Genomic DNA, 12464 nt, shown 5'->3' on the forward strand with positions numbered 1-12464 from the left:
TATACGGTGAGACAGGAAACATTCTGAAAAAAAACTGGAATAAGAGAGATTTATATAATAATTGCTTTTTATTCCAAAATGTTTGTAAATATGTATGTGTGTGTGTTTATACATTAGGGAAAAGCTTTTCAAGCTAAATTAGTATTTGATTATTACTGTTTGCTGTAATTGCACTTACACGGCATGCACACATATAGGCTGCATGCATGAATGTATAGCTATACCCTTATGTTTGCAGGTATATACCGTTGAGACATGGACTCCACTAGACCCCTGAAGGTGTGCTGTGGTATCTGACAGACTGGCACCAAGATGGCACCTTACAGTAAACATTAACAGCATGCGCTCCTGTCTCTCAAAGCCAGACTTTGTGCAATGGATGCTTCCTCAGAGGCCAGGTGAAGATACCCTTCCCATAAGTGGATCGCAAACACGAAATAATGAAAAAAAAACATGCATTTTTGTATAACTTGATTTGTGTATTTATTTTAGGTAAAATACATGGAAATTAGAAAAATCATTTAGGACAGTAACCAACAACCACAAGTAGATAAACCCTTCAAAGTTATCATATTTAGCAGATAATAAAGATACTTTTATTTACAGCTATTAGTTTTCCAAAAAATATTTTTTCCATTCTTGCTCTAACACTGCATTATCAGTATTGAATCAGGATTCATTCCAGAATCAGATCTAGCGGTTGTAGAACTGAGAAGACACCCAGGCCAGACCCCATTTAAGATTAGTAAGCATGAATTTGAGGGCTTTGGTCCACTGCTCCTCAGAGTTAAACTGCGTCTTAATAGAGTAAGAGCCTCCACTGCCACCCGTGTCCTCAATCTTGCCTTTGTCCACATCCATTCTGAACACAGAAGACAAACACAATGTCAGTATTGGTCAGAGCGTTCTGTATATAAAGGGCTTGAAATGAACTTTTTTGCTCACCAGCCACTGCTGAGGGCTTTCAAAAAAATACTAGTCACTGAGCATTAACACTGGACAAAATATTGTTTTTGGAGAATCAATCTTTATATGACTTAAGTTGACAGCAGTGGTAAATGTAATACTATACCCTTATAAAACATCAATGCAGATGTGAATTACCTTGCAGTGGTTTGGGACCCAAATCTTGAACCAATATAAAATTATGAAAACAAACTATTTTCAGATGGGATAGCAGAAATTAAAATGCAAGCAATCTTAAAAAAAAAGCAGCTAGTGGACATTGGTCGAGTGTAAGGCTTCACGAATGGACCCTATGTGGCCTGTCTTTCTCAATGCTTGTTTCTACTCGTGCCTTGCTCCCCATTTAAAACAAACATGTTTTGTTATAAAAAAAGTTAACAACAATTTCCGTTACCTATGCCCATATGTATATCCTTATATGTATAAAATTCATACATGCACACATTATTAGAATAATAATAAAAGTAATAATACAGATTGATAAAATAATTAAATATAGCTGCAAGCAGCAATTATGTGGTTGAGCCCTACAAGGGCACAAAAGGAAATACATGTGGTTGTGTCTGTGTCTGATGATGAGTTTTGAAGACTTAAAATCATAGGTGAAAGCACAAAAACACAAGGAAATCACTTTGATCTTGTAACCACTAGGCGACGCTGCTGTAATATTAATATGAGGTGAACAAGATGTGCTAATGATGTTTCATACAAGGTTTTGTGTCCATATTTCAAAATGTTGCGAAGATACAGATTAATTGACGAAGTATATGTAAACTGTTGGATAATTCAAAAGGTTTTTAATATATTTTTATCAGGTGTGTCTGTGGATGCTATTTTGTGCAAATCTGACAAGTTTGTAGGATGGGTTCGATTAGTTTTTTATATAATTCAATATGGCACACAGGAGGTATGGTGGAATATGACAAGTTTGACATCGAAGTACTCAGATTGAGCCAACAAATAAATGAGTGTAAATCGCATTACATTAAGTTGAATTTCCATATGCTATTAAATGTTTTTGACCACAAGGCACTGCTTAAAACTTCACAGGTATTCTCAAAATATAGTCATGATGAATCCCAGCAAGTTAAATAACGATACACTATTGCGTTCCTAAAAATACTGCATTTTAGAAAAAAAAAATTGATGAGTGGCCCCCCCAATGATCAACCGAGGAACATTTGGTATGCTTCGACTTGCCATTATTCAGGGTATCAAACAAGACCACTCATGATTTTGAATAAAATATTTTAGAAATTAGAAGCAAAATTAGCAATTACAATAACGTGCTATATAAGAACAGACTGGCCAATCAAAAAATATTTGAGGAAATATCAGAGAAACAAAGAGTTTTTGGAGTTTTATGGAGAGTGTTATGGAGTTTTTGTTATAGACTCCATATTTGCCATGGTAACAGAGCAGACTATCCTCTATGTGTGTGCCATATTTCACAACTTTTCCATGTACAGTTTTATGGACTGCCATAGACTTCCATTGCAGAAGAAGTAGCAGAAGAATAATAACACCTACGGAAGCAATACAGTGGCCTCCACTATTATTGGCACCCTTGGTGCATTTGTTATTTCACAGGAGAATAATATTAAGTAACAAAGCCCAAACACCCTTAATCATTCATCACAATGGGTTATAGTTCTGATGTGCAGCAAAAGGTTGTTGAGCTACACAAAATAGAAAGTGGATTTAAAAGTAAATGGTTCCAATCAGGCCAATAATTAAGAGGTTTTGATGGACTGGAGATGCCTTAAAGAGAATATGTGTCTATATTGGCTTAATGCACAGCAAAGTGAAAAGTCTTTTGCCACCCAAAATATTCTAAGATCACAGGTGGAGAATTGCAGAAATTTGTTGAATTTTAGTGTCAGAAAAAATAAAATAAAGGAAAACTGTACCAAACAAATTGTGGTGATGGAGGTGCAGTGTTCAAGAAAAAAAAAATCTGCTCGAAAGGCAAAAATAACTACAATATTAATCTGAAAATCTGGGACTTCAAACAGGACTGGGGTCTATGGCCATTTGAAATGAAAAATAGTTTTTTTGCTGCAATAACACAAGGTTTGGTGCACATAGGGATAACAAAGTGCCTCATGTACACAGTTTAATATAACATCAGTTCTTCATTGCTGTGGACCTACCTTTATACCAGAGGTTACGGACATCTTGTTCAGATACATGGCATCATATATTATATGAAATACCAACAGATATAAAAATCCAAACCTGACTTGCTCTTATAGAAATATTATAATGGATCGTGGTTAGATCTTCAATCAGCAAATGGGTTCAAAACAAACATCTAAATCAACAAAAAACTGAGCACAACATCAAGATGCTATCATTGACATCCCAGTTCCCTGACCTGAACCATATAGAAAATGAGTGGGATGAACTGAACAGGGAGCACCAACATTAGAAAGATCTGGAAAAATTATTTATTGGAGGAATGGACTATTAAATTGAGGTTGCGGAGTGTATTAAATACAAGGGTGCCAATAACTGTGGCCAACATTTATGGAAGAAACGTTTTTTTTTACAATGTTATATTCACCCTACTTCAAATTGTTTTCCTTCAAAGAAATGTTAAATTTTTTAAATAAAAGATAAAAATCAGAAACAATGAAGATTTATTTTTACAGCTTTCTTTGCTCATATTTACCATGGGTGCCAATAATAGTGGAGGGCACTGTATGTTCCTACGCCACTTTGTGGTTTGACCTCTAAAAACAAACTAAATCTAAATTGAAAACAAATATACCTCCATTCAATCTTCCTCTAAGGTTTGTAAATCACAAATGAATGTAATATATTGCTGACATTTATCAAAAAAGATTCCCCCTGCCTCTGACATTATACTTAAAAAAATTACAGACCAAATCTTTGACAAATCTAAAAAAGAAGGGAGTTGTGTATTGCAGCAACAGACCAAAGTGGCCAATGTGCGGTCTAGATATGTTTCACCTATGTTCGTTGTAACCTACGACTTTCTATGACTTCCAGTTGCTGCTGAGAGATGCACTGCTGGATAACTGCAGTTTCTCTAGTATACAGCTTATCAAAAAGTTTTTAGGAGCATGTTGTTCTGATGTTTTCAAAAACATTTTCAAAATAATCTTTTTGTTTGGTATTAAAATATATAAGGCTATGTTTGACCTCAAGCAGCATTACAAAACCATGTGAGAGACTGAGAGTGGTTGGGGAATATCATGGACATGTCAAAGCTACTAAAACAAGAATAACAGTAAAATAAGTATCTCGAAGAGGCTTAGTTATTAAGTTTAAGACATTACATTTCTGTAGCTGTATTTCATAGACAGTGATTATGCTAATTGTGTATGTGAGTTCATGCGCACTCTATTTATGAATTATTGGCATTCATTAACATGCACAGCTTTATTTAACGATAAAATCTGATGTTTGCAAAGTATTTGTGAATCTCGAGGAGAGTTTTATGCGCAAATTACTGTACTGCATTTACTCATCAATAGGGCCGTCGCTAATAGGGTGAAAAGTGGTGTCAATTACAGGGGCCCCACAAAATTCAGAAGTTATATTAATAAAGGCCCCTGTTTTCTTAATAATTGAAAACATCGTAAAAGTACTTGAAAGGGATACAAATGTTGAAGCAAAAGTATCTACCAGTTTAGGCAGTGTCCCACACTTTAAGACATTTTGCAGAAAAGTTGCAGAATTTTTTTTTTACATAATGCTTAATGAAAATAAAATACCTTTTAAAATAATTTATGTATTGTGGACATTCTCACCTATATGGCAGACAGAAGCCTGTGTCTCCCTTTTCCACCTCTTCTTTAAACTGCTGGACACAGTCGAGGAAGGCCACCATAGCATGATCAAATTTATTATCCCAGAAAAAGCGCAAACCCCCTGAACAATATAATGGCAACTCCTACAAGAAAATAACAAATTAGCTTTTATTCACTTTATTTCTGGCATAAGGTACAAAGCTAATGTGTGCAGTTAGATGCTGATATAATAGCTGGTACAAGCGGCAAACAACTCTATAAAACAATTGTTTTGACCATAATCCACGCACCAGAGCTGAATGTAAAATGCAAGAGAAACCATTGCAAGGAATCAGGCAGAGTGAATATTTGCTTAACTTCTGTTAAAACACAAATTTGTGTTCTATTTCATGAACACTCAAACGGCTTTACCACTGTGAAGGTACCAGTAAACATTTGGGTACCAAAACCTAGGAGACTTGTTGGGGGGGTCCAGGGGTTGCTAGGGCTGTTCTCAGTCTCCCCCTCAGATGTCGTATCTGTAATGATCCTGTCCTTCGTGTCAGTAGTATTATTATATTATTATTATTATTATTATTCCCGTCACTAGCCCTTTGTGATAATCCCCTCGTTCATTTTCCCTTTTAAGGCCCAAGTGTTTTCTGTCCCGTGTCAGTTTATAAGAGTTAATGTAAAGTTATTCCCCAGTGTTCCTGTTCCTGTCTTGAAGGAAATTAGATTTTTTTATTCTTGCCGTTTTGTTTTTACCCACTCGTGGCAAGTTTTTGTTTTGATGTTTTGATAAATATCTGCATACTCCGTGCATAAAAACGCAGTTTCTTTTCTGTGATTTGTACAAAACCAAAAATCTAATCTAATAAGACCTTCTTAGTAATTCACCTCTGAGTAATACTTAAGTGCATCTACCTTGGACTTATCCGTAAGAGACTCCAGATATGAATGATTTCCATAAGGAACTAGTCGATATCTGCAAAAGAAAGCATTGAACCTCAGATTTGTCATGTTTGTGATGTACTTGTATAAATCTGTTAGAAAAGGAAAATTATAACACTAATAATAAAAGTAAATAGATACTATTAATAACTATTATTTAACTATAACTGAAATTAAAATGAACAAATCTTTTAAATGATTATCTGTTATATTCATTAATTAAATAAAATTATATAGATTCCTATCCAACACCTCTGAAAGCGAAGACCCATCTTGCTTGCGAGGGCATGCAGCAGAAGTACAGTTTGACCCCAGGCAGCATTAATTTCATTCCACTCCACTGGAACACTGGGCAATCGCCCTAGTCTGAAGTTATTTATTGTTCCAAACTGGCCACTGTGCCTGAAAAAAAAACAGAAAGAAATCTATGTTTGCATGTCTGTTTAAATGTTTACTAAGCCTTCTTGATATATATGAGTTCTTCCTTAAACATTTATTTGCTACAATCATTGTTAAATTAATGTTGACTCAAAATATACTAACCAGATATGAAAGGTGGCATTAAAAACATTAGTCTTCTTGAGTCTATCCAGTTGAATTTGACAGTAACGCATCTGGTTATCCACACTCTTAATATCATCATCCAACTCTAGCTGCTGCCGCTTAAACTCACAGTATTCCTTTTGATAGCTAAGAAAATACAGAAGGAAAAAAGTAGGTATCATGAAGACATTTAAAAATATTTTTTTTGCGATAGATGAGTTTGATGTGGTAATATAAAGGTGTGGCCAAAAAATATTTGTTTTCCCCACATCATTACGTCGGAGACAAATCCTGCAAGCGCCTTAAAACTTAACCCTCTGGTACACTTCAGCAATTTTACATTTTAAAAGATAAAAATTGTAGCTTCATCGGAATGAGATAAAAATGTAACACTTTTGTCATATTAGCTCTGTGAATACACAAAAAATGATGGATATGAATCGTGTATGTTAATGGCTCACAAAACAATATTCACAGTTGGCTCCTTTACGGTCAAAATTACATTGGAAATGCAAGGAAATATAAAAAAAAACACAGAGAATCTTTTGGTGGTACAAACTACAAATCAGCCACTGTGCAAAATGGATAAAAACAATAATAGACACTGTAACATTTACATGTGTAATGTTTTGCAAGTGTGTCCAATAGATGTTAATGAGTTCTGTAGTAGCCTACTGTTCATGGCAGAGTAACACCGCATCCTAACCAAACAAGATGCGATTCCTGCAATAAGCAATTTGATTGTCCATACCGAACACGAAAAAGGCAATCAATCACAAAACACAGCCAATCATAATAGTTTTCTCTGTCCACGCACCCTCTTATTATGAAAACGGCAGCAGGCTAGGTTATTTAGCACATTCTTCAGTTCATAGCAGCACAGAGTGGATTGAACGTCATAAGCAGAGTTTATTTCACACCAATGACGGCATACTTTACAAAACAAGCATGATGATGTTGTTGCGCACAGATATGTGTCATTCATGATGATGTGCGGTTTTATTTTTCTTAATTTTTCTGTTTTACACCTAGTTATTGAGAGCTGATGATAGTTTCGAGAGCCCCGGAAAGACGACGGGCAGATCGAGTAACTGTAGTTCAGCCTGGTGCGGCTGCTGTTTTATTTATTGTTCAGAGTTCCTAAGACGAATATTTTATATTATTAATTAAAAATATATTGTGGATGTAATACATGAACACGCAGTCATGCACAGGAGTGACAGCGCTCGTGCTAATCAGAATGAATGGCAAGGAAACATCATATCAATCAACTGCTGAAAGAAATAACTTGATATGATATTGTGACATTTATTTTGCGGATTTGTGACAGTTGTTGTCACTTTGAATTATAAATGTTGCAGATCGATCGATTAATGTGATATTAATTTAAACAACTTGTCTTTATTCTGCATATTATTTCTGAATTATTTATTTTAGTAATGTAAACAGTATGTGGTGCTAAGAGAGTGGCTATGTACAGTGTTATTTATTTATATATATCCTCATTGGAGACTGAGTCCCCCAACATTGAAAACCTAGAAATCGCCCCTGTATTTAGAACTTTATTTACAACTTTAGTTTAGCAAATTCTGCACAGTACCTCTCTCTGCTCAGTATCTGATATCCTGGAACAAAAATATTGTCAAATAACAGAGGAAGCATTTTTCATAACAGAGGGACCAATTGAGAAAACATTTGGTAAGGGAACGCCATCATACCTCTAAATCAACAACATGACTAGAATTTGAACTGATGGGAGAATATGTCATCACAGAGATAATCAGTAAAATTAAAGTGGAAAAGCACTTTCCAATCAGTGTTGTTTCGACAAACTCACATTCTTCATGCTATATTTTAGTTTAATCCAGTTTCACCCAATCCAGATTCATTCAGGGGAGTCTCTTTGCCAGTCTATACTTGGTGTTTTAACAAGACATGGGCATATCAGTTACTGCAGAGGCCAGTGTTACAACAATGCATCCAACATCAGCCCTTAACACTTAAGTCTGATGACACCAATGAATTACTGCTGGCCCGATTAGGGACCGATCACCACTGTTTTTTTCTTGTGGTGACATGTCTGGTATTATTTCCACTTACATATCTGTTGATATTAGTTTTGGTTTAAGTGCCAGTGTTTCTTGAGCATAATTAAAAGGGCTGCTTCTAAGCACTGGGCCTTGTGCTTGTTTGTACTGGTGTTTTGTATGTAATGTTCAATATCTCAATTGTCCTGTGTGATGTGGTGGTAATTTTCTAAACTTCTTAAATAATGTAGAGGAATGTGGTGGTCCACCACTTGAAATAATGTAGAGGAAACACTCTAGTATTTGCTGTCTCAATGTGTGTGTGTAGGCCAGTTCTCCTTACTATTTGCATGTGGACCATGTGTGGCACAACATACATTTTTCCAGGAAGCATAAGGGGGGCGTCACACAAGAGCTGTTCCCTTTTGAGAGAGATATCTCGACATTGCATGAAACGCTACGGGAATCGGATCCCCTTCTCCAATCCTTTACTGATGCCTTATTGCACAACGCCAGAAGGGATGGAAATTTAACTGGCCAATTCCGTTCAAGATGGCACTTAGGGGCAGTTATCCAGTTAACACCATTTCTGTAATTCTGAAACTGTTCAATCATGTGTACTAGGTCCCACAATGCAGAAATGAATCAATAAGTGCCCTAAATACTGCTTGTAAAAATGACAAAACATTTGTAAACAAAACTGCATTGGATTCACAGTCATATCTGTAGAGGAGCTGGCTGATAATTACTCAACCTCAAGCCATCCAATATGTATGTGACATTATTTCTTAGGTAGAACAATAAAGATTTTTACCTGGAGTTCTGGTCATGGTTTGTCAAGTCCACAGGTTCATGTCTTTAAAAGTTCAAGATACAGATAAAGGGCAACATAAGTGTTACCATGGCGAAAACATCTTTTTATACCACCAAGGTGAGCAATGCACCTAACACTCGGCAGCTTTTTAAGACCTTTAACTCTCTCAGGGTATATGCAGGAATCATAGAGATGAATTTACTACCTTTTACTACCTTTTTTACAACCTCCAAAATAGTTTTACTACCAACACGACATCAAGCAGCAGCTCTTTTTTGGGGGGTGGGGGGGTATGCAAAGCACCACTTACTACTTACTATAAGGGTGTGTTCACACCAGGGGTCTCCAACCTTTTTGTAAGCGAGGGCTACCAAAATATCCAAAATCCGATAACATACTTTCAAACTTTAAACATGTGATGCCTTATTTTTATGCTCACAGAACCAAATTCAGTTTTCTTTCAGATATTTTTGAACTTGAATATATTAAAGCTTATAACACTTGCTAATAATAACCTTTCATGTCGATGTAGCACTTGGCTGATCGGTATAGTCACAGATTTGTGAACTGTCTTGAGCATTATTGGTGAGCACTGTGTTTAGCGGGCACCTTACAGAGTTCATGCGGGCTACCAGGTGCCCACGGGCACCAAGTTGGACACCACTGGTTCACACAAAGCGTGAATGAAGCGTCAAGCGCTAGTGATTTACATGTTAAGTCAATGCAAAGACGAGATGACCTACTTGCGGTGCGATTCGCGCGAATAAGGCAGTGAAAATTGAGCAGTCGCGTGATTTGTGCGAGGTGAAAAATCTGAACTTTTTAGTTCAGCGTTAACCAATCAGGAGCTTGCTCTTGTAGGGCTGTGAGTGAGCGGCAGAAGCCCCTCCCAAAATGCGAATTCGCATCTGTAATGAAGCGAACTTCACGCACGAATGATGCGAGTAAACTCAAAATGTTCAAGCGTTCAACACGCGAATAGCACGATTTACCGCGTTTGGTGTGAACACTCTATAATCACACTGTCACACCCATCATACATATTAGGTACACTAATGTTTAATTGTGATCATTAAGTATTGTCATTGTGAATTATGTTTTTTGTAGTGCCGAGTTGAGTTTCAGTTGTCTTTACCTTAACCCTAGCCCTTGAGTTAACCTAACCATTTATAAGCAGCTTCTAAAAATGTGGAGCAATGCCGAATCAAAGTATGTACGCCGTTTTATCCTCGCCACACGCAAAACTTTTGGAGTCAGTATCGGAGTATATCGGAGTCAGTGAACATGTTTTGGAACAATTCCCCAATGCCCTGATTCTAATTATATGAATGATGGTTCAGGCACCAGGTCAGCCCTGAGTTAAGGTCTGCTGTCTGGCTATCGATGTCGTGGTGGTGCTGGTGGCACTGGTTTGCTGCTGAGGTGGTGCGACGACAGCTGACCTTGAGTTGGAATGATTTGCCGCGACATGTGTAGTGCTGCTAGCATCGCAAAACAACGAAATAGGGAGCTGCTTCCCCCCTCACGCGAAGCCGCTGCTGCTGAATGTTCGATCCACTGTGTGACTTCATAGCGGTAATGCCGTTCCAGGTAACATTTATAGTTTTTTTGAAGACAGTGCAAAATGCTTCCCGGTCATTCCCCCTGACAGGCTTAAGCCAGTCTTTAAATGATGGGTCGTCAACCCAAGTTCGCGAAAACGTACATTTCCCCATTTCACACTGTAAATTTGGTAGAAAATAGAAGCAAGTGGCTAACATCAACGGAGGCAAAAAGCCCGAAACTGTTGTTGGCGTCGCTGATAGCCTATCAACCACGAAACTCGGAAAAAATGGAAACTCGTTATATATTGGGGTGGTGATGAAAAATTTACTACTAAGTCAAATAGCGTTTGTTACCTTTTAATACCTTTAAAGGGACATAATTGTGTTAGATTGTTTTTACTACCTATTACTACCGCGCGGACACCCTGTCTCTTCTTTGCCCCCCTCCTCCTCCGCCCACTACCTCTTGACTGATGAGGACTTTGTGGTATCTTTCACTGAGAAAACATCAGCCATCAGCAAACAATTCTCAGCACAGCAGACCTCGGTACACACTACCCTCACTTCTAACACCGAACTCTCCTCTTTCGCCCCACTGTCTGATACTGAAGTCACCCGACTTCTCTCTCGCCACCCCACCACCTGTCCGCTTGACCCAATCCCCTCCCATCTCCTTCAGGCCACATCCACCTCACTCTCACCTGCACTCACACATCATCAACATCTCCCTGCTCACCGGCACTTTTCCATCCACATTCAAACAGTCCAGGTCACGCCCCTACTCAAAAAACCCACATTGGACCCTACTACTACCGACAGTTACAGACCTGTCTCTCTCCTCCCTTTTATTGCGAAAACTCTTGAAATGGCAGTTTTCAACTAAGTTTCCTTATACCTATCCAAGAACAATCTTCTGGATGACAAGCAGTCTGATAGATGCAACCAGTGTTGGGCAGTAGTTGGATTACTTTTTTGGTAACTGCGTTTTTATTAAAAAAATAGTAATAATATTCTAGTAACTATATCATAGTTCCAATCCCAGGTAACTATACGTTACAGCTGCGTTACATCTTTGCCGTTTTATCATTAATATTGTAAAAAGCAAAATTGCTTTTTCAAAGTCTGGATGCCTGCCTGTCGCACCCGCCATGTAATCGAACTGAAACTTGTAAGCGCCTGCACGGAAAGTACTACCAAAGCCGCTTCATTGAACAAGAACATTGTTGTGCGTTATCAGTCATGTGGAGGTAAGCAAAACCCTCTCTCCCGCAAAAAAAAAAAAATTAAAAGGGCAGTACATCACAGTTAAACTTTGAGAAAGTAACGCCACCGGTCACGGAGAGAAATGAATCAACTTCTACTGTCGAGTAACAGGCTGGTATTAGCAACATGTTACAGTAGGTATTCAACCAGAATGAGCCTTCCTCCATGGCAGTACTCATTTAATGTGTCTTGACTCTTGTTTACTGCTGCGTGGCAGTCTATTCACAATCTTCACTCAGCGCAAATTGACTCATTGCCTCACTCAGCAGATGGGCTAGAGTTTAGGGGCTAGGCATAAATGACAAACGCTGTCTACAATATCAAGGTTGCAGGAACTGGTGTTTGCTCGTGTGTATTGGGATGCGCGTCATTCATTAAAGTGGCAAAACCTTACTTATTTTCTACAAAAGCGAATCTGCTCTACGATGTCATTAGATTACCACCATATATGTTGTCATAAATCAAGAAATTTATCTGCAGTAGGCTTTTTCACAAAGTTAACACTTTTTAAAGGGGTGATGCAACGCTGTGTCATGCATTCTGACTTCTTTACAATGTTAAACGTGCCGTCTTCTCATGCTTAACATGGTGAACT

At 37.6% G+C, this 12464-nt stretch overlaps 1 protein-coding gene across 3 annotated transcripts in view; it reads right to left on the bottom strand.

Moving 5' to 3' along the window:
* Positions 1–462: 462 nt before the first annotated feature.
* becn1 (beclin 1, autophagy related) overlaps positions 463–12464 on the bottom strand; it is a 42373-nt gene continuing 30371 nt past the window's right edge. For 2 of the 3 annotated variants that reach the window (XM_079476877.1, XM_079476879.1), the window contains 5 exons: positions 6222–6368; positions 5931–6080; positions 5625–5712; positions 4746–4888; positions 464–862 (listed from right to left, as the gene is read on the bottom strand). In XM_079476877.1, coding sequence (XP_079333003.1) covers positions 694–862; positions 4746–4888; positions 5625–5712; positions 5931–6080; positions 6222–6368 — 697 coding nt within the window. In that variant the 3' untranslated portion in view covers positions 464–693. Of the gene's footprint in view, positions 863–4745; positions 4889–5624; positions 5713–5930; positions 6081–6221; positions 6369–12464 lie in introns of all 3 variants that reach the window. The other variant, XM_079476878.1, reaches the window with a different exon arrangement.

Source organism: Barbatula barbatula, assembly GCF_947034865.1.
Source record: "Barbatula barbatula genome assembly, chromosome: 16".
Classification (NCBI taxonomy): domain Eukaryota; kingdom Metazoa; phylum Chordata; class Actinopteri; order Cypriniformes; family Nemacheilidae; genus Barbatula; species Barbatula barbatula.